Consider the following 25589-nt stretch of genomic DNA (forward strand, 5'->3'; position numbering starts at 1 on the left):
AACGGCACACAAAGAGAGGACACACATCGGCACAAAGAGAGGGGTTGTCTCTATGACGGTCCCTTAAATATAGAGAAGGGGGGCGAGAACGGAGAGAGGGAGGGGGCAGAGAGAATTAGCATATCAATGAGTGTACGCCAACGTACTGCTGCTGCTGCAAGTAAGATGACAATGTGGAACGCGCACGCAAAATTGAAAACTAGGAGACAGGCACACGAAAATTAAATAACCCAGCAAAATATCGAAATGTGATGTAATACAACACAGAGAGTCGGTTAACACACAATTAACGCATAGCCTGGTTGATTACGTGTTTCAAAATTTGCTAAGTTAGAATTTTAAGTGTGAAAATTCCAAAGAGAGGACACAGGCAGAGAGAACAAATAGCCAGAAAGATAAAGGATAAGCTTAAAACTTCCCCGTAGAAGTGGTTCAATCTTAATTTAGGAGCTTTCGTGACTGCAGGAATTATTCTTTGGTTCTTTTCGGTTAAGTCACGTCTAAAAATAAAATAATAAATTAAAATAACATATTACGACGTTTCGATTGCAACACAAGCAATCATCATCAGGTATAAAAGAAATAGCAACAAAAAATCTAACTAGAAAACTATAGACAGACATACAAGCAGACAGACATCACAACGGCACACAGAGAGAGGACACACATCGGCACAAAGAGAGGGGTTGTCTCTATGACGGTCCCTTAAATATAGAGAAGGGGGGCGAGAACGGAGAGAGGGAGGGGGCAGAGAGAATTAGCATATCAATGAGTGTACGCCAACGTACTGCTGCTGCTGCAAGTAAGATGACAATGTGGAACGCGCACGCAAAATTGAAAACTAGGAGACAGGCACACGAAAATTAAATAACCCAGCAAAATATCGAAATGTGATGTAATACAACACAGAGAGTCGGTTAACACACAATTAACGCATAGCCTGGTTGATTACGTGTTTCAAAATTTGCTAAGTTAGAATTTTAAGTGTGAAAATTCCAAAGAGAGAACATAGGCAGAGAGAACAAATAGCCAGAAAGATAAAGGATAAGCTTAAAACTTCCCCGTAGAAGTGGTTCAATCTTAATTTAGGAGCTTTCGTGACTGCAGGAATTATTCTTTGGTTCTTTTCGGTTAAGTCACGTCTAAAAATAAAATAATAAATTAAAATAACATATCTATAGTTTTCTAGTTAGATTTTTTGTTGCTATTTCTTTTATACCTGATGATGATTGCTTGTGTTGCAATCGAAACGTCGTAATATGTTATTTTAATTTATTATTTTATTTTTAGACGTGACTTAACCGAAAAGAACCAAAGAATAATTCCTGCAGTCACGAAAGCTCCTAAATTAAGATTGAACCACTTCTACGGGGAAGTTTTAAGCTTATCCTTTATCTTTCTGGCTATTTGTTCTCTCTGCCTGTGTCCTCTCTTTGGAATTTTCACACTTAAAATTCTAACTTAGCAAATTTTGAAACACGTAATCAACCAGGCTATGCGTTAATTGTGTGTTAACCGACTCTCTGTGTTGTATTACATCACATTTCGATATTTTGCTGGGTTATTTAATTTTCGTGTGCCTGTCTCCTAGTTTTCAATTTTGCGTGCGCGTTCCACATTGTCATCTTACTTGCAGCAGCAGCAGTACGTTGGCGTACACTCATTGATATGCTAATTCTCTCTGCCCCCTCCCTCTCTCCGTTCTCGCCCCCCTTCTCTATATTTAAGGGACCGTCATAGAGACAACCCCTCTCTTTGTGCCGATGTGTGTCCTCTCTCTGTGTGCCGTTGTGATGTCTGTCTGCTTGTATGTCTGTCTATAGTTTTCTAGTTAGATTTTTTGTTGCTATTTCTTTTATACCTGATGATGATTGCTTGTGTTGCAATCGAAACGTCGTAATATGTTATTTTAATTTATTATTTTATTTTTAGACGTGACTTAACCGAAAAGAACCAAAGAATAATTCCTGCAGTCACGAAAGCTCCTAAATTAAGATTGAACCACTTCTACGGGGAAGTTTTAAGCTTATCCTTTATCTTTCTGGCTATTTGTTCTCTCTGCCTGTGTCCTCTCTTTGGAATTTTCACACTTAAAATTCTAACTTAGCAAATTTTGAAACACGTAATCAACCAGGCTATGCGTTAATTGTGTGTTAACCGACTCTCTGTGTTGTATTACATCACATTTCGATATTTTGCTGGGTTATTTAATTTTCGTGTGCCTGTCTCCTAGTTTTCAATTTTGCGTGCGCGTTCCACATTGTCATCTTACTTGCAGCAGCAGCAGTACGTTGGCGTACACTCATTGATATGCTAATTCTCTCTGCCCCCTCCCTCTCTCCGTTCTCGCCCCCCTTCTCTATATTTAAGGGACCGTCATAGAGACAACCCCTCTCTTTGTGCCGATGTGTGTCCTCTCTCTGTGTGCCGTTGTGATGTCTGTCTGCTTGTATGTCTGTCTATAGTTTTCTAGTTAGATTTTTGTTGCTATTTCTTTTATACCTGATGATGATTGCTTGTGTTGCAATCGAAACGTCGTAATATGTTATTTTAATTTATTATTTTATTTTTAGACGTGACTTAACCGAAAAGAACCAAAGAATAATTCCTGCAGTCACGAAAGCTCCTAAATTAACCATGAGAGATGGCGGCAGTTTGAGGAGGTCTTCACTCAAGAGTGGATTGATTGTGGCTGATGATGCTGATGATGATGCTGATGATGATCCATTTACGTGGCGTCTTATAGTTTAAATCTGTCTCACAGCCGTGCACCGTTGCAACGCAGTCCTGAGATCCAAGCCGAGAGTTAGCTGGCCACCTCTCACACGAACGCATTTTTGGACCACGTGACGAGGCCTCTAGGCTCACGGTGACCTCACACCCACACATGACGCACAAACTAGCAAGGGGCATTCGCAAGATCCGAACTGCCTATGCTTAGTACAGTCAATCACTGACAACAGAGCCCATAATTATGCACTCTATCTGGGACATGTTTCTTAGTCAGCCTGGGTCAAAACTGTGCAGTGTACTGCATCGCCAAATATCAGTACAAACCAACTCTTGCCACCCCAAACACAGATTCCACTTTCCTGAACTGTAATATGCCACTCATTGACTCTTAATGCAGCTAAGACACTAGTCCACGCAGTCATCACCAATAGTGTGGACTATTGTAACAGCGTTTTCAGCTGCACTAGCGCCATCCATCTACGTCCGCTGCAGTCTCTTCTGAACTCAGCCACGTGTCTGACAGTGCAGAAAGGAAAATATGATCACATTACACCGACCATTTGCAATAACCTGCAATGACCTGCACTGTCTGCCAATTAACCAAAATATTGATTACAAGCTGTGCACATTCATATAAACATGTGTCTACACCAATGTGCTCAACACGACCTGATGGCCATTTGTGTGTCGGTACACCCACCCCCACTCACTCATCCAAAGTCAAAGTTCCCCTGTATAGCCTTCACAGACTGTTGGGGAAAGTGCTGTTAGCAAGCACCTATGAAGGCCGGCACGGCAAAGAGGGTGTATGGCCAGTACTATGCTTGGCGTCCTTTGTCCCCAAATGTCAATGTTTGCACATCGCACCAGGTACTCATTTGAGGCTGAGTAGACCTAGGAGAGGCTCCGTACACTCGGACAACGGGATTCGGACCTCGCAGCTTCGCAGTCAGCAGTCCATCGGACTAGAACACACCTAACCCACTCATTCACTTACCCACCCACTCACTCTCCTACTCAGCGGTCCATCAACATGGAACTCACCTACTCACTCACTCACATACTCACCCACCCACTCACATACTCAGCAATCCATCCGCCTGGAACTGACTGGCACTGCACGATGTTTGAGACTCTTTACAGACATTTAACCAGTTCAGTAGAAAATGAATGTTGCGCACTCGTGATAACCTAGGTTTTAAGTGTTGGGCATCTATAAATGTACTTACTTACTATTCGGGTCAAACCTGGACAGGTGGCAACCGTATCCCCACGTGACATCATCATGTGTGGTCATCAAGCATCATCTTTCTCTTGTGAGCAGGCGCAGAATGGCTTTTTTACTAATCTGATTAAGGAGGCATCGAAAAAGCTCTTTTTTTCCATGCCAAAGCTTTGTTAATTCTGAACGATTATTACTGCTGCTGTACACTGCATAGATTCGTCCGAAGCTAGAATCCTGATGTCATATCTGGAGTGTAGCATCCGTTTCTTACTTCGCAGCACTTGACATAATTCAGTGTAAAGCCACAGTTAGGGTGATTGATGATCCAGCGCTTACTAATCGAGTCCAGTCACTCACTCACTTACTCGCCTATTGCTACTATAATGTATACTGTTCCCGCGAACCTCACTCATCGATTCCTCCAAATATGTTGAGGATTTGGTCTACCAGACTGACTGTTTCGTCTCATCCACTCTGCATTCAACCGCCAACATAATACAGGTCAAGACAATGCACTCACTCACCCACCCATCCACTCACCCACTCACTTACCCAACCACCACACTGGAGGTCACAACACTTCTCACACATTGACACTGCTCAGACAAGAGGTGAGATTTTTTAAAAACTTGTCTACTTGGCAATTGCCGTGCCGGGGAGATCAAATTGAACCGGTGACCGCTGCATCGCAAGACCAGCGTATGACCTAAACGCGCGTAGGAGAACTAATCCCAACTGCAGGCGGGAATCGTCTGTCCTGTCTCTCCTCCGCCTCTCCATCCTTGTGAATATCCGTCAGTGCGTCCGATTGTCCGTCCCTCCGTTTCTCCGACTGTCCAATTGTCCGAACATCCTTCTGTCCCGTCCATCCTTCCCTCTGTCCGTTCACAAATCCGCCTTTCGTGCCGAACCCACCTCCGAGTCGAAGAGCTCCGTCTCAGGCTCGCCGAGGCTCACGGCAAGCGACGTGCCGTCGCTGGCAGCCGAGCTGATGGCGCTCATCCCGGCCTCGCTGCGGAATGAGCTGCGCTTGCTCCGCTCGCTCGACAGTGAGGCCTTCGAGTCGCTCCGGCGGAACTTGAGGCTGCCAAGCAGCGAGCCGCGTCGGAAGAGGCCTCCGCCACCACGCTTGCCACCGGCCTTGCCCCCCTGCTGCTCGCTATCGCTGTGGTGGACGCCAGTGAGCACGAAGCCACCCCGTGAGCCCACGGCCGAGCCGGCATCATCCCCGCTGCGCAGAGAGCCGCCAGCTCCCCCGCCGACCGGGCCCACGACGGAGCCGTTCGTCTGCTCACTGCGCAGGGAGGAGAGCGAAGTGCGCAGCGGGGAACGTACCACCGAGGCCAGCCCATACGGCACACTGTTGCGCACGCCGTAGCCGTGCCGCATGCCGCCCGCCCACTGGCCCTGGTAGGTGCCTGCCGAGACGGGGAGCGGGAGGAGAGATTTGGCATGAAGAGAGCGGGAAAGAGGTGGACAAGAAAAGGAGAGGTTGAGAGCATTCACCGCCCGTGCAGTACCTCTCACTTCACGCCACAGCAGTCTAACCAAGGGTACCCCCAGCGGCAGCTGTCCCTGTGTGGCACCGAGTGAATGCACCGCTGGTCTGCGGGTGGGCACGAGTATGCCAATAGTTAATTTGCGAGTAATTTACTAAATTGTAACCGTGACGCCGATACGCATGGCCTACTTTTTTTTTTAAAGACTGTGAAGTAGACGACACAAAGTAGTATTTACAGCCAATACACACCTGCAATATTAACCTGGGTGGCAGCTGGGCTCAAACCTGTAAACTTCTGCAACAAGCGTGGCGTAACAAGGAATCCGATCGGGGTGGCTTTACGATAAACGCTGAAGCGCTGACTCTGGGCAATCGATTCGGGACGGCCTACATCCCTGCACGCTGGCCCCATCGGCCATGACTGCACGGCCAGTGCAGGTCCCCACAACCCCCCCCTCACACCATCTACACCTGGGCTCATGATAATAAAGGAAACGTGAACCAGGACAAACCTCAGCCGAGCGTCTTGCCGCTTCGCGCTCTGTCGTGAAATAAAGTAATTGTAACAAAACAATTCTGCTCAACAAGTGAAACCCGCGGGAATCCTCTCACAGGGTTCCTCCACCGGGCACCTTCGCAGGTTCTCCCTTGCACGATTAGGCACCACGTGATGCACTGCAAAAGGAACACATTATGGAATCATAACGCAAGCTAGAGTCATCATGTTGACCGTGAAGAAAAGGAAGTGGCCTTGGGCAGGCCACGTCATGGCTAGAGATTGAAAAGAGTCAAAGCCAAAAGATAGAATGGCCACCATGGGGATGGAGTTTTGAAATCGGCCAGTGTCTAGCAACTAGATATACTGCTGCATCGCGAGACAATGAGAGGTGACAGATTGGGGAGTGGGGAGACCTTCATCCAGAATTGGATAAGTCATACCTGATGATGAATACATTTACAGTTCTACCCACCCAAGGATAATTTCTCGCACTTCCTAGGTCAGACTACACAGATGCAAGGGGGGGGGGCAGTGGGGGGGGGGCAGCATGAGATGTATGCCCCTCAACGTGCTGTCAGCAGAGCTAATTACCACATGTCTTAGACTTTATTATTTTGGCACGAGCACGCGGTGCTGGTTGGGGTTAATTAAATTCATTAGTGTCCTCATTGAGAGTGGCGGCTAGAGTGGAGAAATGAAAGCGCCGCGTAGACGCTGTGTGAGATGCGTTTCTCACTCGAACCAAGCCGGCGGTTGACGAGAGAGCCCACGAGAGGGCCCAGTAAAGACGTATGTGGTCTTACTGGGCTCTTACTGGGGCTTGAAGGAAATTGGCGGTGAATTGAATTGGCTAAGAAATAAAACCCAGGCGCGGTGACGCAAAGTGAAGGAGATGGATACCCCATTTGGTAACGCATTCCTAAATGCAGCATTTGATTCGCGATGGGAACAAGACCCATCTGCGGAGCCACTTTGCGTCTGCTCTGGCGTTAGTGCTGAGGCTTTGGGTTATGGCGAGTTGTTATGCCCATGGGTCAGTGCAGAAATGGGTCCCGCCTAAGGAAGCACAACATTCGTAATGCCCATTTATTTATACAGTGTATTAGAAATGAATTACTTGATTACCCCACTCGCTTCAAATCGTTCTCATGATTCACTGTTTTTGGCCACATCAAGAAATTTAAACTATTGAAGTTCTGCCATCTCAGGTGGTACTGACAAGACAGATATCTGGGCTCATGGATTATGTAGTGAGGAACACAGTCCGACCTTTATGTCAGTGTTAGAGGCAAAGTTATAGCAATGGTAAGGGTTAGCACTTAGATTAATTTTACATGGTGGCTCATTTGTCAATCCACTGCTGGATGAGGGCCTCCCAATGCTGTGTGAGTCGTGGAGGTTGTTCGACCATACTTCACCGCGCTGGTCAGTAAGGGTTCAATCTATCACGGGCAACCTCTCCGTAGATCAATTTAGTTATCACGGGGTTATTTTTGGCATTTCGCACATATACACTAAAGTATCACTCGAGAAGCCTCTCGAGTGATGGTGTTGTGTGGCCGGTATCGTGGTGCGGGGTGGGCGAGGGACGCGAGGCAGTCAGTCGCACCTCAAACCTTTGCCATGCAAGTGTCACGCGGCCAAACACCCCCTGTGTAGCCGGAACAGATTGTTGGGGTAAGCGCTATTAACGAGCACTTATGAAGGCCGACACGACACATGAGGGGATGGGTGGCCAAAACCACGCCTAGCCACCTTTGTCTCCCCAGCAGCGATGTTTACACAATGCACCTGGGACTTATTTGAAGCCGAGTCGACCTACGGGAGGCCCATGACCGATTCAGATAATCATCTCTGGCGTTGGGCAGGAGTCAACCTTGGGACACCGGGTTCGTAGCGCAGTGCGCTCACCTTTGCATTACCGCTCCCCACATGCGGACAAACACACACCTGCTTTGGATCATGAGTACAGGATTTATTGAGTATTTACTTATTTATTAATATTTATTGTCTAGGAATGTTTTTTGGAACAATGTTTTTTCATGTTTATTTCAATTATTTTATGTTTTGTTTATTTGGCACACGGTACAGTACTTATTTAAATTATGATGTGTCTATGTCTGTGGTTGCCATGTACCTTCTAACCCCATTATTTAGGTAAGGCTTAAGTATCGAATATCGTGGTTTTGGCCTTGGCGGCACTTTACAAGAACGTAACCTCCGCGTTATTAAAGAGTCTCCTGCACCACGACCCGATGTGCATCACCCCAACCCACACTCACGACGCTGACGGCATCGTCCGCCCCCTCTCGTATCCATTGCCTCCATCCACCCTGGACACCAACTCACTTCGTGTCGCGCATTGAGAAGTGTACTGTAGAGTACACTATATCATTCGTGTACAGTATTTCGGTGATTTTATAGTGTGACAGTTTACTGCTGTACACCAGCGTTGAGTACAGTATTGTTAGTGATGTAATGTAATGGTGTGGTTACGTGGCCCTTGAGCATCATGCCTCGCAATTGAGTTTTAAGTGACGCGGATATATCTGTGGCTAAGAGGCAGCGTAAAAGTGTTACGTACCTCCCTACAAGTGAAATGAGATGCGATTCGGTGCCGACACTGAGACACGAGGCGTCGGCTACTGTGAGTGTGTGGATTTGTAGGTTTGCGAGTGAGTGTTTGTGTGCAGATCTGTGGATTCGTGTGCAGATCTGTGTGAGCGTTTGTGTGCAGATCCGTGTGTGCAGATCTGTGTATTTGTGTGCAGATGTGTGTGTGAGCGTTTGTGTATAGATCTGTGGGTGCGGATCTGAGGGAGTGTTCGTGTGTGTGTGCAGATCTGTGAGAAAATGTGCGAGTATTTATTACTTGTTTGAATCTATGAGCGAGTGTTTGCGTGTGGGTGCGGATCTGTGAGTGTGCAGACTTGTGTGATTGTGCGGATCTATGAGTGAATGTGTTGATGTGTTTGTGCATGTATGCTGATGATCTGATCATTTCTATTCAGAGGAGTGGGAGGCGCTGCTGCTGAACCTGGAGCATACCACCAAGAGGTGGGGCCTTAAAATCATCCCTACCAAAACTGAGCAACGGCCTGGGTATTTTGTGCCATCAAACACCCCACCTCCTCAACTCCCCATTGGTGATAGGGCAGTTGTGGAGAGAGTGGAGAGAGTTTTCCCATACCTGGGCAGTGTGCTTATGACCAGCCCCGGCTTGACAGCAGATTTCACTCTGAATCAGGCGGCGGCATTATCTTTTCATCAGCTGCGTAACGCTGTTTGGAAGCTACCTGGTCTGTCGTTCCACACGAAGGTTCGGGTCTTCTCGGCCACAGTCATGCCCTCCCCTATGCTTACGAAATTTTTACCCCCTGAATGGGAACATCTATGCTGATTAGAAACATTCAGGCTGGCCTACCTACAATCGATCCTGGGTTTAACGTAGCTGGATTGTGTGAGGACCTCACAAATCCTTGAAAAATCGGGAAACCGTCTCATCAGTGAGGCTGCATTGGCTGGGGCATGGAGCAAACACACCCAGCCACCGCATGCCCAAACAGCTTTTGTTTGACCGTGCAGCGCCCATTTAGCCCCCTCTATTCCCGGACAAAAAAAACATCTGTTTTGGTATGCAGTGGCTGGGCATGCGGGTTAGAGAAAAGATGGACTGATATAGTACACAAGAGAATATGGAGCTGAATGGACTTGCTAATGACTGGTACCAATGGTGTTAAGATCGGCTGCTGTGGAGGAAGCTCGTGAAGGACGCAACTGGGCAGAGGAAGGACGCTCACAACGAGGTGAGCGACGCGTGGCTAAAACACAGCAAGTTGGCACAGTCGGGGGGAGGGCACAGGTGGTGCAACTGCCAGTCATCTCAGTCAACCCATGGCACCTGGGTCTATCCCGTGACCTGCCAGCGAGTCATCGACACTTCACGTGGCCTTAAAGTGCACATAGCCTGGCACAAGCGCCGTGGTGAAGTTACCACCACTTAGCGGTTGTTTTTGTGTGTGTGTTGATCAGTGAGTGTGTGTATCTTTGTGTGGGGAGAGGTAGTATAACGGTTAGCGCGCTGCGCTACAAACCTGGCGACTGGGCCCAATTCCAGCTCATGGCCAACACCAGTGACGATTATCTGAACTGGTCTTGGGCCTCCCCTAGGTCGACTTAGCCTCAAATGATTACCCGGTGCAGTGTATAAACATCGCGAGTAGGGAGACAAATGCGGCCGGGCATGGTGTTGGCCACCTACCGCTCGTGTGCTGTGCCGGCCTTCATGGGTGCTCGCTAACCGTCACTTACCCAAAAGGCTATGCGGGGGATCTTTATCTTTCTGCCTCCACCTCACCACCTTCTACCCAGCAAGCAAAGCCAGCCCAGTACCAAAGGTAATAAAAAATCTAACTGTAAAATGTTCTTTATTTTTATTTAAATACGCCTGGCAATTTGAATATATTTATTATTTATGTAGTGGTGATACGCGCTGGCGGTAAGGATTGTGTGGCAGCGCGTGGTGATTGGCTGTGTGTGTTGGTGACGCGCGCTGACAGTGAGGGATCATAGGTCAGCGTGGGGTCATGGGTTATGAGGTGGTGATTGGCTGTGTGTGGGTGACGCGCGCTGACAGCGAAGGGATCGTGTGGCAGCGCGTGGTGATTGGTCAACTAAGGTGGGTGCTCACGTCGCGGTCCGCATAGGCTCCGTCTCCTGGGAGCGGAGGCTATATAAGGCGTTGCGCGCAGGCGCGCAGGGAGTTGGTGACCAGTGAAGACAGAAGACGGAGGAGGAAGAGATAGGGCCCTGAGACACCTAGTCCCGCTGTCCTTGTGAGGACCGGGGCCCTGTGTGGCTCAGAGGCGGGACCTTGGGACCCAGGGCCGGACGTCCGTGTGAGGGCCGGGCCGCGGGACCCAGAGGTCGTGACCCACGCCCAAGCTGGGGTGGGTCTGTAGGTTCCACGGATGCTACGGGGCTGGAGTGCCCGGGAACGTGTAGCGGGAACGTGTAGCGTGAGCTGTAGTGACCACACGTGTCGAGTGGAACGTGTAGCGTGAGCTGTAGTGACCACACGTGTCGAGTGGAACGTGTAGCGTGAGCTGTAGTGACCACACGTGTCGAGTGGAACGTGTAGCGTGAGAAATAGTGACCACACGTGTTATTGTGGCAAGACAAGTGTTAATAAAGTGTGCAACCCGTCAAGTGGTTTCCCGCCGTAGTTTACTATACTTCAACTGGCGTCAGGAGTGAAACAGTCTTCCAGGCATGGATACCAGGAAGACTCATCGGACTCACGAGATTGACCGCGAGGATAACCACGACGACTCGGGCTAGCAGGCATCAGTGGCAGAAGAGGAGATGCCGGCGCCGCAGGACCCCTCAGGGGCGCCCGACGAGCGGCTGGGGGCTGATGCCGGACTCCGCGAGGCGCACTCCCGCCTGGCAGAGCTGCTACTCGCCGCGGCGTCCATCCTGGCGGAGATCACCACGTCGGGAGGAGCGGGGACGTCGGCGGACATTCAAAAGACTCGCCTCGCAGATTCCCGCCAAAATGACTTTGCAGTTCCCGCCATTTCTACCGAGCGGACATCTGTTGGCGGGAATGGCGAGCAACACGTGGCGGTAGTCCTCCAAGTGCGGCCGCTTACGTCATCAGCGCGCGCTACGGGCCGCCATCAGCCACCCGCCATAGGGGCCGCCATTTTGCAGACCGACGGTGCGGCGGGGGAGAGCCACGTGGCAGAGGACGACGGCATCTTCCAGCAGCGCCTTCCCACGTTGACAGCCTTCAAGGCGGAAGGCGGGGGATGGGGCGCATTCCAACGTAGGTTTCTGGCGCATCAAGAGATGTCGGCCTGGTCCGACGCTACGGCGCTGCGGGCACTGCCTGCCTTGTTGGACGATGACGCGCTCGCGGCCTTCAGGTCCGCACCGAGATCGGACCGCTCCACGCTCAAGGCTGCGCTGGGCCTCATGGCCAAAGTCTATGGACCTCCTTCGGCCTGTCGCCATCTGTTTTACGAGCGACGGAAGGCGGACACGGAGACCGCGCTCGCCTACCGCACGGCGTTGTTGGCTCTCGCCGACGCCGCGTTCCCTCGTATGGACGAGGAGGAGCAGGATGCTATGGTCTTGGAGCAACTGCTGAAGTTGGCGCAGGACCTGGGGGTCCCCATCAACACGGCCGACGAAGTCGACATATGTTCTTTGCGTGTTGCAACAAGTATCCAGGCGCACGAGGTCCTGAAGCGTAAACAGGGGGTCGTCTGCACTGCTGCCGCGGTCTCAGCTCCGGGCCCGGTGGTCACTGAGCCCAAGTCGTCCGCCCACGGGAGGAGGCGTTCGCCGCAGCACGACCGGGGGATTGGAGGTCGGGGGGTCGTTCGCCTCTGCGATCGACCCGCAAGCTGGAGCAACCGAGACCTCCGACGTCCCTCATCACGTGCTACAACTGCGGCCTCCGGGGCCACGTGGCGTCCGGGTGCCGCGCTCCACGTCAGCGCGCCACGGGACCTCGGCTGGACGACGACCAAGGCCCCAAGTCGTCCCAACTAGACCCGGCAAGTCGCGGCACTTCACATGCTCGGCCTATATACACGACACACATGGGCCGTCGCTTTGCGGCGGAGGATGTGCGATTGGGGGTCGGGGATTCGGTTGGGAGAGGGGGGTTCGTACGGGGCCGGGGGGCTATTGAATGGTCCGAGTTGGGCCACAGAATAGTGGCTGCATCGGCCGGTTCGTCGGTCGTTACGGGATTCATAAACGAGGTCGAGGTCAGGGTGTTGGTGGACACGGGAGCGCCGGCGACTATAATTTCCGACCTCATTTATAACATTCTCCCCGTCCAATGTCGACCTCTGCTTCCGGTGGACGTGCCATTTTACGCGGCAAATGGGGGCTCGTTGGGTATAATCGGTCAGATTCGGGCGACCATTTGCATAGGGAATATTAAATTGGCGGGACCTGTTTTCGTCTCCTCTTCCCTAGCGGTTCCTTGTCTGTTGGGCACAGATTTTTTGGCTAAGATGCCCATTCAAATTCTCGTGGATCAACGTTGTATTGAGCTGCCATCGGGTCGCCGTATTTCATTTGTATCTAACCTTACTGAAATACGGACGGCGTGCGCTACGATCCAAGCGCTAGCGACACAGACGGTGCACGTGCCCCCGGGTTCGCAGATGTCGATGTCCCTCCTGTTGCGGAAGCCATTGGGTGGGGAGACTGCGGGACAAGGCGTGCTTTTGGGTCCATCAAATAGAGCTGTCGGGTTGTCGCCTCGTCCCGAGTGTGCGTGCTTGATGGGGTCGGCGCGCTGTAAACCGCTAGGTGCTGTACCCGAGAGTGAGTTGGTCACGGCCGCGAATGCGCCGATGGTTGACGTTCCCGCTACCCCTGCGGGAGGGGACTCGCTACTCTCACTGTCTCTCGTTGAGTGGGGCCGACTCCAGATGGCTGACAGCTCCCTGCTCGCGTTGCGTCGCAGGGTGGGGGGTCCCGAGGAGGGTCGAAAGCGAGATGGCTCCTGGCTGCTCAAGCAGGGCCTGTTAATGAGATGGGACAATATGTCCCGGCGGCACGCACTCGTCGTGCCTTCCGCTATGCGGGGCAAAGTTGTCCTGGCCGCACACGAACGCCTCTTGCATCTGGGGGTAAACAAAACGCTTGCTCTGCTCCAGCATGACTATTATTGGCCGGGGATGGGGAGCGATGTGGTCAATATACTGAAGGGGTGTGTGGATTGCGCCGAACGGAAACCACCGCCCGTGGCATCAACTCCACCGCTGCAGTCTATTCAGGTCTCGCGCACTAACGAGCTCGTTGCGCTGGATATTTTGGGGCCTTTTCCTGTCACGCCTAGGGGTAACAAGTACCTGTTGGTTGGTGTGGAATGCTTTACCCGTTGGCCTATGGCGTGGCCACTCGCCAACCAGTCGGTGGCGGCCGTGGCGGACGCCTTTGTCCAGGGCTACGTCCTGGACAAGGGGGCTCCCGAACGCTTGCTGACCGACCAGGGAAATAATTTTTCGAGTAACTTGCTGCAGGAGGTGTGCGACATTTTGGGTACTAAAAAGGTGCGTACCTCCCCGTACCACCCACAGACTGACGGGATGGTGGAGCGACTCCACAGGACTTTAACTTCCATGTTGTGCCAGCAGGTGTGCGAGGCACAGGTTGACTGGGACTTGCAGGTCCCGGGGGTCCTCGCCGCGTATAGATTGGCCCCCCATGCAGCTACGGGGTTTTCCCCATTTTATCTGATGTACAGTCGGGAGGCTGATCCGGCCATGGAGACTCAGCTGGGACTTTCCGTGCCACGGCATAATTCCAAATTGGCCGACCATATTAAATTGAACGTTGCAAAACTCGCCGAGGCACGGGAGGCCGCACGGTTTGATTCGAGGTCTCAGCAAATCGCCAACGAGCGCTTGCGTGCACTGAAGGTGTCCGTGCACGATTGGAAACCGGGCGATAGGGCCTGGCTGCACTGCCCTCATGCACCTTTGGCTACGTCGCCTAAATTGTTGAGGCCATGGCGGGGACCCGTGGAGGTCGTGCGGGTTGCACGCCCCCAGTGTGTTCAGATAAAATGGGGAAAGCGCCGTTGGTACGTTCACCCCTCCCGGCTGAAACCGTTCTCGCCTCCATATGGCCTTCCTTTGTGTCGTGCGGACCGCGCATGTGATGTGACCGACGACCCGGGGAGGGAAATGTCTTCGCCTGATCCTCACATGGTTTCGCCTGATCCGCTCCCAGGTGTCTCGGAACTGACGGCTGTCGACCGCCGGCGACCGGATCCCCGCGACACGGCCGGTCCTTCCAGGCCCGAACCGTGCCTTCCGGGGCTGCCGGAGCCACTATACGGTCGTCAGCGTCCCGTCCCGTACGATGGACCGGCCAGGCGGACTCGCGCTAGGTCGCACAACTTTTCTTGACCAAATAAATGAGGTGGGGGTGCGGGACGACGCGGCCGGATCGTCTCGTCACTACGTTCCCCGTCCGTTCGACCGCTCTATCACCCCGGTCAAGGAGCGAGCGGAAGGGGGATCGGTAGCCAAGGAGACACTGGACACGTCTGTTTTTTTTTTCGGAATAACTTTTATTGTGTTGCGCGTCGGTTTGTACATAGGTTGTTGTTGTGTTGTGTCGTTGTGTTGCGTTGTTGTTGTGTTACGGGGCACACTTGGGGAGTGGGGTTTTTTTGTTGTTGTTGTTGTCACGCGTAAATAATATTGTTGTTAATATGTAAATACTGGGGCTTGGTTGCCTGCAGATCTGCTTGCTATTGTGCTTAAATGTACGCGTGCGATCGCGATATGCTGACTGCATGTGCTGTTACACTGTTCAGTACGGTTACGGGGTGCAATGCATTGGTTGACTATTGGGTTTGGGAATGTTATTAATTGTGCGAGGGGGACCCAAAAATTTGGTTGTATGGGTGGTTATGCACACGAGATTGCGTATATATTTATAGGTAATTGCGCTTTTTGAGAGAGAGAGCGCGCGATGAGGGTGCGCGATGACGCCGTAGTGGGTGGCTCAGATGTTAAGGGTGATGGGGCCGTAAATTGGCGCCAAGTGGCGTCGCTCATTCGGTTCATTGCAGGCAGCCAGGGGTTGCTTTGCGGGTTGGTGTGTGTAAGCAATGTGTTTTGCTAAAATATCGGTTAAAATTTCCCCCATATGACTGCTGTGCGCGGCAAGCTGGGGCTGCGCGTCTATCGTTGGTGGGGTTGTTACAACGTGACGGCAGATGGGTCTTGTGACCCCCAGCTAAGGGCAGCTGGGGTGCATGCACGGGGAAAACTGGCGACGTGTTCGCACGTGGGCCGCCATTTTGCGCGCACGCGGGGTATGGCGACGAGGCGCTTTGCGCAAGGGGACGCCATTTTGAGTGCGCGCGTGATATTGCGAGAATGCGCTTGGCGAAGGGGGCCGCCATTTTGAGCGCGCGGGAAAAACCTCGGTGGGGCAAATATTCCATCTGTTTATGCCTGCCATTGTTGATTGGGTGATGCACGAGTTGTGGTCACATCGGCCTATGGCTGATGTCTGACCTGACAGCCCGGAGGCGAAACCTCCGTGGTATGTCTCAAACTAATGGGCCGTGTGCTCATATGGCTCGGGGAGTCATGGTTCAGTTGTGCGGTGGCAGACCGAACCTGGTGTGCCGGGGGCTCACGGGATTTGCAGTAGAGGGTTTGTTACGTGCCAGCGAACGGGGTGACCTGGCTAGCATGGAGCAGGGATTCTCTATGCGGGTCCTCCAGCGGCAAGGGCCGCGGACTTGTTCCGCTCTGCGTTAGGGCGAGTTAAACGTTACCGCTGGGGAGCGTGGCTCTCTCCACGCGAGGGTGTGCGACTGGGGGTTTTGTTGAGAGTGACCGTGGGTACGTGCTGTCTACGTGCGATGTCTGTGCTGGTCCTCAAGGGAGGACTGCTGGTGGGCAAGAGCAGGAATTTATTTTTTTGTAGTTGTTGTTGTTGTTTAGCAGCCGGGCCGGCTGCGAGCTATGTGGGAGGGGGTGATGTAGTGGTGATACGCGCTGGCGGTAAGGATCGTGTGGCAGCGCGTGGTGATTGGCTGTGTGTGTTGGTGACGCGCGCTGACAGTGAGGGATCATAGGTCAGCGCGGGGTCATGGGTTATGAGGTGGTGATTGGCTGTGTGTGGGTGACGCGCGCTGACAGCGAAGGGATCGTGTGGCAGCGCGTGGTGATTGGTCAACTAAGGTGGGTGCTCACGTCGCGGTCCGCATAGGCTCCGTCTCCTGGGAGCGGAGGCTATATAAGGCGGTGCGCGCAGGCGCGCGGGGAGTTGGTGACCAGTGAAGACAGAAGACGGAGGAGGAAGAGATAGGGCCCTGAGACACCTAGTCCTGCTGTCCTTGTGAGGACTGGGGCCCTGTGTGGCTCAGAGGCGGGACCTTGGGACCCAGGGCCGGACGTCCGTGTGAGGGCCGGGCCGCGGGACCCAGAGGTCGTGACCCACGCCCAAGCTGGGGTGGGTCTGTAGGTTCCACGGATGCTACGGGGCTGGAGTGCCCGGGAACGTGTAGCGGGAACGTGTAGCGTGAGCTGTAGTGACCACACGTGTCGAGTGGAACGTGTAGCGTGAGCTGTAGTGACCACACGTGTCGAGTGGAACGTGTAGCGTGAGCTGTAGTGACCACACGTGTCGAGTGGAACGTGTAGCGTGAGCTGTAGTGACCACATGTGTCGAGTGGAACGTGTAGCGTGAGAAATAGTGACCACACGTGTTATTGTGGCAAGACAAGTGTTAATAAAGTGTGCTACCCGTCAAGTGGTTTCCCGCTGTAGTTTACTATACTTCATTTATATGGTCCAAACCGAAATATAAGTGAAGTGGCAACATTAGGAACGTATCCCCCCTTGATTTGAAGCTTTCGTAACTGCAGGAATCCATACTCTTTGGTTCTTTCGGTAAAGTCACGTAGGTAAAAATAAAATCAAACAAATCACGACGTTTCGATCGCAACACAAACAATCTTCGTCAGTTGGAACCACAGCAAGAAAATGCTGAAGTAGGCGAGAGAGCTGCCGTGGCAAGAGGTTATATAGGTAAGAAAGGGGGGAGGCAAGGGGGGAGAGAGAAGGGGGGGCTGCGTGAGCGCGAGGGGAAGAGGACGTGAAGCTGGGGGGAAATGGGGCGGGGCTAGAAGTGGGAAGCTGAATGTGGGATGACACGAACACGGTCCAAGACATGTCATTTCGTTTCCCCAATGCAACTGCTACCGCAGGTACAATTCAGTTTGTAGACTCCAGGGTTATTGCATGTCAGGAATGACCTCCTTCACAGATGGAATTAGATCATGGACTTTGTGTACTGTATTGAATCGGATCTGGATCTTGTGTTTGTTTAAGATTTTGGAAATATTTTTGGTAACACCTGCTATGTATGGTAAATTGATGGTTTTGATTGGCTTATCAGGAGATTTCGATTTAAAGCTTTCGTGACTGCAGGGATTCATCTTCTTGGTTCTTTCGGTAAAGTCACGTAGAAGGGAAGTAATAAAATAATAAAAATAAAACATAATAAAATAATTCTCACGACGTTTCGGCCACAACGCAAGCAGCCGTCTTCAGGTGGAGAACAGGTCTGTCAAGTAGACAGAGTCTGTCAAATAGACAGAGTCTGAAGACTGTCTACTTGACAGACCTGTTCTCCAAGTCAAGTAGACAGAGTCTGAAGACTGTCTACTTGACAGACCTGTTCTCCACCTGAAGACGGCTGCTTGCGTTGTGGCCGAAACGTCGTGATAATTATTTTATTATGTTTTGTTTTTATTATTTTATTACTTCCCTTCTACGTGACTTTACCGAAAGAACCAAGAATATTATCAGGAGATTGTTTCTCCATGGTTGGAGAAACAGCTTTGCGAATAATCCGATCTGACTACCCATTCATCTTGAGGGCTTGGTGTACGTGTTCCAGTCCACTGGCTAGGTGGTGTTGGTTGGCGATGCAGTGGGCTCTATGGGGTAGTTTTTGATGAGGGAATTCTTCTGGGCCAGATGGTGGTGGGAATCAGGTTTTAGATAGGAATCTGTGTGGGTGGCTTTCCTGTAGACAGTGTCCCAACGAGCCGTCAGGCCTCTTCTCAAAACAAAACATCCAGGAATGGTAGCTTACCATCCTTCTCCACTTCCATGGTGAATTTGATGGATGGGTGTATGAAATTGATGTGGTTGAGAAATTGGTTCAATGCTGGCAGGCCATGCGGCCAAATGACGAAAGTGTCATCTACGTATCTCTTCCACAAGGAATGACGTAGGGTAGATGTCTGGATGGCATGTGTTTCAAATTTCTCCATGAAAACATTCGCTATCACTAGTGATAAGGGGGAACCCATGGGGGTACCTTCATTTTGTTTGTAGAAAGTACCATTCCAGGTGAAGTAAGTGTTGGTAAGGCAGTGCTTAACCAAAGTTGGTACATCAGGATTCAGTCCATGTTGGACCAAGTCTTCAATTATTTCTAAGGTGTCAGGTACAGCAACCTTGGTGAACAGAGAGACTACATCAAAGCTGACAAGCAAATTATCTGGAGACAGTGAGATGCCCTTGATTATAGAGGCCAAATGGGCTGAGTTACATCAACTGAGGTAGTCTTGCACGTGAATGGAAGCAAGGTCTCAGACATAAATCGGGCCAGTTTGTAGGTAGGTGAGTTGACAGTGGAAACGATGGGCCGAAGTGGAGTACCTTCTTTATGATTTTTTGGAAGATTATAGAATCTGGGTGGTCTAGCAGCATAAGGTTTTAGGGAGAGCCGCTTTAATGGTTCGATTAGAGAAGTCGAATTGTTAATAATATTGTTGGTTTTTGTAGCCAGGCGGTTGGTAGGATCTTTGTTAATTTTGGTGTAACTGCCATCATTAAGAAGGTCCTGGATTTTGTTGTTGTATGCGGTTTTATCCATGATGACATTAGCATTGCCCTTGTCGGCTGAGAGGATGACTATGTCTTCTCTCTTTTTTAATTCGGCGAGTTCAGAGCTCTCATCTTTGCTGATGTGACTAATGGGTTTCTTAGCATTTTTAAGGATGGTGGCAATTTAAAATCTTGCCACGTCTGCTGGAATGTGTCCCAAGCCTTTGAGGGCTACACCTGGGCAATGATATCATCCACTAGGATGTGTTTGGGGGTGACAGCAAAATTCAGCCCTCTAGCCAGTACCGATTTTAGGCTATCGGAGATTGAGTTGTTACTCTGATTAAAAACAGTCTTGTTAACATCTAGCTTTCAAATGTGTGGCACTGGTTTTTTTTTACAAGTTTGAATTTAGCAATAAGGTTAACCTTGTATTTGGAGGACATTGTTGCGGAAGAAGAAGCAGTCATGTTATCTACAAGGTTCCGATCAGATGTTGACATTTTTTCTGTTAATGGTAGGTGATTGTAGGAGACATTTGTCTAAATGATCAAGTTCAAGGTTAGGCATTGCCTTACCAACACTTACTTCACCTGGAATGGTACTTTCGACAAACAAAATGAAGGTACCCCCCATGGGTTCCCCCTTATCACCAGTGATAGCGAATGTTTTCATGGAGAAATTTGAAACAGATGCCATCCAGACATCTACCCTACGTCCTTCCGTGTGGAAGATATACATAGATTACACTTTCGTCATTTGGCCTGCCAGCATTGAACCAATTTCTCAACCACATCAATTCCATACACCCATCCATCAAATTCACCATGGAAGTGGAGAAGGATGGTAAGCTACCATTCCTGAATGTTTTGTTTTGAGAAGAGGCCTGACGGTTCGTTGGGACACTATCTACAGGAAAGCCACCCACACAGATTCCTATCTAAAACCTGATTCCCACCACCATCCAGCCCAGAAGAATTCCCTCATCAAAACACTACACCATAGGACCCACTGCATCTCCAACCAACACCACCTAGCCAGTGAACTGGAACACGTACACCAAGCCCTCAAGATGAATGGGTACTTGGACCGCATTATTCGCAATGCTGTTTCTCCAACCATAGAGAAACAATCTCCTGAGAAGCCAATCAAAACCATCACTTTACCATACATAGCAGGTGTTACCAAAAAGATTTCCAAAATCTTAAACACAAGATCCAGGTCTGATTCAATACAGTACACAAAGTCCGTGATCTAATCCCATCTGTGAAGGAGGTCATTCCTGACATGCAATACCCTGGAGTCTACAAACTGAGTTGTACCTGCGGCAGTAGTTACATTGGGGAAACAAAACTACATGTCTCGGACTGTGTTCGCGAACACAAGGCAGATCTGAAACACGGCAGAACCAATACCTCTGCCGTAGCTGACCATTATTACAGTGAGGGAAAAAAGTATTTGATCCCCTGCTGATTTTGTACGTTTGCCCACTGACAAAGAAATGATCAGTCTATAATTTTAATGGTAGGTTTATTTGAACAATGAGAGACAAAATAACAACAACAAAATCCAGAAAAACGTATGTCAAAAATGTTATAAATTGATTTGCATTTTAATGAGGGAAATAAGTACTTGACCCCTCTGCAAAACATCACTTAGTACTTGGTGGCAAATCCCTTGTTGGTAATCACAGAGGTCAGACGTTTCTTGTAGTTGGCCACCAGGTTTGCACACATCTTAGGAGGGATTTTGTCCCACTCCTCTTTGCAGATCTTCTCCAAGTCATTAAGGTTTCGAGGCTGACGTTTGGCAACTCGAATCTTCAGCTCCCTCCACAGATATTCTATGGGATTAAGGTTTGGAGACGGGCTAGGCCACTCCAGGACCTTAATGTGCTTCTTCTTGAGCCACTCCTTTGTTGCCTTGGCCGTGTGTTTTGGGTCATTGTCATGCTGGAATACCCATCCACGACCCATTTTCAATGCCCTGGCTGGTGGAAGGAGGTTCTCACCCAAGATTTGACGGTACATGGCCCCGTCCATCGTCCCTTTGATGCGGTGAAGTTGTCCTGTCCTCTTAGCAGAAAAATACCCCCAAAGCATAATGTTTCCACCTCCATGTTTGACGGTGGGGATGGTGTTCTTGGGGTCATAGGCAGCATTCCTCCTCCTCCAAACACGGCGAGTTGAGTTGATGCCATTTTGGTCTCATCTGACCACAACACTTTCACCCAGTTGTCCTCTGAATCATTCAGATGTTCATTGGAAAACTTCAGACGAGCATGTATATGTGCTTTCTTGAGCAGGGGGACCTTTCGGGTGCTGCAGGATTTCAGTCCTTCACGACGTAGTGTGTTACCAACTGTTTTCTTGGTGACTATGGTCCCAGCTGCCTTGAGATCATTGACAAGATCCTCCCGTGTAGTTCTGGGCTGATTCCTCACCGTTCTCATGATCATTGCAACTCCACGAGGTGAGATCTTGCATGGAGCCCCAGGCCGAGGGAGATTGACAGTCCTTTTGTGTTTCTTCCATTTGCGAATAATCGCACCAACTGTTGTCGCCTTCTCACCAAGCTGCTTGGCGATGGTCTTGTAGCCCATTCCAGCCTTGTGTAGGTCTACAATCTTGTCCCTGACATCCTTGGAGAGCTCTTTGGTCTTGGCCATGGTGGAGAGTTTGGAATCTGATTGATTGATTGCTTCTATACAGGTAACAAGCTGATATTAGGAGCACTCCCTTTAAGAGTGTGCTCCTAATCTCAGCTCATTACCTGTGTAATGCGAGCGTAAATGGGGTTGCTGCTGGGCTCTGGCCCAATCACACGGCCCGGGGTATTGGGGGCGGAGCCCGGTATGGGGGGCGTGTGGGAGGGGCCACCGTTTACCTCGGCTCCAATGGGTAGCGAGGTGAATGGAGGTGGAACCAGCAGGGCAGTATGGGAAGGCCGGATCGGACGATCCGGAAGGGGAGGAGTCAGGGTCACGTGGGAGAGAGGATATAGAGGGGAGCCTGGAAGAGATCAGGGTCAGTTGATGGAGTGAAGAAGCGGGACCACGTTGGGTGGCCGCCGCGCCATCAGCCACGTGGCTGATGGGGCTTCGGCACACCGTCGGCCAGCGGTATGCGGAGCGGGGAGGAGCGGAGCGACTGACGGAAGAGGAGCTAACGGAGGAGCGTGCGGGGCACGCGAGAGGAGCATGCGCGGCACGCGAGAGGAGCGTGCGCGGTACGCGAGAGGAGTGTGCGCGGTACGCGAGAGGAGTGTGCGCGGCACGCGAGAGGAGCGTGCGCGGCACGCGAGAGGTGCGTGCGGGGCACGCGAGAGAAGCGTGCGGGGCACGCGAGAGGAGACGCTGGTCCCTTGTCAGGACCAGCGGGGTGTGAGGACGAGTGTAGAAGCTGAGGAGGAAGCGCGTGCGGGGGCGCGTGCGAGACGACGCTGGTCCGCGGAGGAGATCAGCGGGGTGAGGAGAAAGAACTTGAATAAAAGACCAACGGAGACCAGCAGTGTCTGACGGAGTCGTTTATTACACCTGTATAAAAGACACCTGGGAGCCAGAAATCTTTCTGATTGAGAGGGGGTCAAATACTTATTTCCCTCATTAAAATGCAAATCAATTTACAACATTTTAGACATGCGTTTTTCTGGATTTTGTTGTTGTTATTCTGTCTCTCACTGTTCAAATAAACTTACCATTAAAATTATAGACTGATCATTTCTTTGTCAGTGGGCAAACGTACAAAATCAGCAGGGGATCAAATACTTTTTTCCCTCACTGTATAACGCTGTGGGCTCGCATGATATTGTTTTTTCCGAGACCAAGGCGAGTCTGCAAACCTTCGGGCAACTATCAAAGGTTTATTCATGAAGCCATCCAGATATATAAACAGACATAACTTCAACCAAGAAAATGGATGCAAATTGAACAATCATTGGAAGGATGTTATTAAACAGGTAATGCCTTAACTGATTGTGGTTGTTTCCATCGTACCTGCCGATTATTAGTACATTTTAATATTTTTCCCTCCGTGTCCCACACTCAGCTTCCCACTTCTAGCCCCGCCCACTTCCCCTCACCCCCAGCCTCACGTCCTCTTCCCCTAGCGCTCACGCAGCCCCCTTCCCCTACCCCACACCCCCCCCCCTCTCTCTCCCCCCTTGCGTCCCCCCTTTCTTACCTATATAACCTCTTGCCATGGCAGCTCTCTCGCCTACTTCAGCATTTTCTTGCTGTGGTTGTTCCACCTGATGAAGATTGCTTGTGTTGCGATCGAAACGTCGCGATTTGTTTTATTTTATTTTATTTCTACCTACGTGACTTTACCGAAAGAACCAAAAAGTATGTATCCCTCCTTATATCATAAATGCTTATGAGAAAAATTGCATTGTTTCACGTTGTTTCGATATTCGTCGTTGCACCTTTCAGGAAAGCATCCCCGGACGTAAACCGGGGTATCACTGTACAACAACAGATTTTACTGCACCTGGCCTTTGCTGTCTGCAACATATGCCCGGACTTTATAACACCTGTTATTCATGGTGGTCACCCATCCAAACACTATCCAGGCTCAAACTTGCTGAGCTTCCCAGGTATTTTTAAGACTGGCCATATTCCAGGCGATTTGGTCAGATGTTAAGGCTTCTGAAGAGAGACAATGTTTTTATTGTCGCTGATGTCAGCTGGATTTTACTTACACTGAGGGTCAGCATGGAGGTTAATGTACTAGGTTAGCATTAGCGTTAACCCTCTAATAACAAGATGTTGGTTAAGTGAGTCAATGAGGTTGACACTACAGAATAGCCGTTAGTTGAGTCTTAACCCAGCGGCACGGTTTGGTTATTGCTCACGTTGAACCGCAGACCAGGTCTAAGGTCACGCTTATATTAACACGAGTGTCCTTTAATTCGTGGGGCATTGTTCAGAGTGAAGCTCAACCTTAGAGGAGCCACTTGGCGAGTGCCAAGGTCAAGTGGTCATGAACGCGAGTTTCAGGATTAACCACTTGCACTGGGGTGAAGTTTTTAAATTACCTTTGAGATGAAATCCTAGTCAGCCTACTAGGCTACGTCTCTATTAACATTGGTGCCTTACAAGTGGTTTTGTGGATTTAAGAATGTGGCTGAGGCTCATTCCCAAGTTCATTTAACAATTAGGTCTGAAGTCATTACACGCCAGAGTCACTCGAAAGGGTGTCTTTTGAGATAGCCCTAGAAGGAGTCGATGGGGGAAGTTACCTCCGAGTTCAAATCCTGAGTTATCTCTGAGTTTACATATCTATTAATACCGGGTTCCTTGAGGTGGGGTATTTGGGGTTAATGTAAAACATTTACTTAGGTCTTAGGTCAACACCAATTTTCAGTCTCCTTTAACAGGAGGTGGTGGGAGTCCGGGTCTCTCGCCGCCGCTGTCCGTGGTGCTGAACGCCGCGACCGCGTCCCCAGAACCACAAACCATGCCACTTTCATCTCCGCCTCCCTAATCCGAGCTCATGGGGAGAGCGGCTAAGCCAGGGAGACGATGTTCCTTAACGAGGGCAGGGGCAGGTGGAAGAGGTTGGAGCAAGCCATTACATTCCGGCCTTAATGCAGCTTCGTAACCTGTATCCCTCAAAAGTAAAAAAAACTAAAACTACCTGACAATAAAACCGCATCTAGCAGTAATTGAACAATAAAAACAATGAATCGACAAACATGAAATGATCAGTCAATTCAGGCATAAACATATATTCTTACGATTCACTATCCTTTAATGGAACCGTGCATGTAAGAATCGGTTATACATATGCAAATTATGCATCATATTGATGATTAAGAAAGTGGAATGGGTAGGACACATCGCCGGGAGTGATGGTGCCAATGGATGACACTGGTGACGGAATAGCGGCCGGAGCAGGGAACACACCCAAGATGAAGACCTACGTGGAAAATGGGAATTCAGCTCATATGCAGGAAGCAGTGAGATGGATGATAGTAGCACTGGACCATGGGGCATGGCGACAGCGCGGGTAGATCTTAATCCAGCAGTGGATAGACAATGGCTCATGATAACGATAATGACCATATGAAAATGCAACATTTACACGAATTGAGCACGCAAGATGATCCAACCGAGATGGGAGATAGCAGTTAAACAATGGCACAAACGAGAGAACGATTCGCATCGGTTGTTGAATCGAAACAATAATGGAGGAAGCGCGATAATTCACGGAATTCATAGGGGGTGGGGTC

The 25589-nt window shown here is 50.2% G+C and overlaps 1 protein-coding gene across 9 annotated transcripts in view; it reads right to left on the minus strand.

Moving 5' to 3' along the window:
* LOC144942121 (junctophilin-1-like) overlaps positions 1–25589 on the minus strand; it is a 116347-nt gene that overhangs the window by 79328 nt on the left and 11430 nt on the right. For 4 of the 9 annotated variants that reach the window (XM_078868871.1, XM_078868870.1, XM_078868872.1 and 1 more), the window contains exon 2: positions 4874–5376. The exons of 4 other annotated variants lie outside the window; for them this stretch is intronic. In XM_078868871.1, coding sequence (XP_078724997.1) covers positions 4874–5376 — 503 coding nt within the window. Of the gene's footprint in view, positions 1–4873; positions 5377–24604; positions 24886–25589 lie in introns of those variants that run through there. One more of the 9 variants, XM_078868877.1, reaches the window with a different exon arrangement.

This window comes from Lampetra fluviatilis, chromosome 26 (genome assembly GCF_964198595.1).
Source record: "Lampetra fluviatilis chromosome 26, kcLamFluv1.1, whole genome shotgun sequence".
Classification (NCBI taxonomy): Eukaryota; Metazoa; Chordata; class Hyperoartia; order Petromyzontiformes; family Petromyzontidae; genus Lampetra; species Lampetra fluviatilis.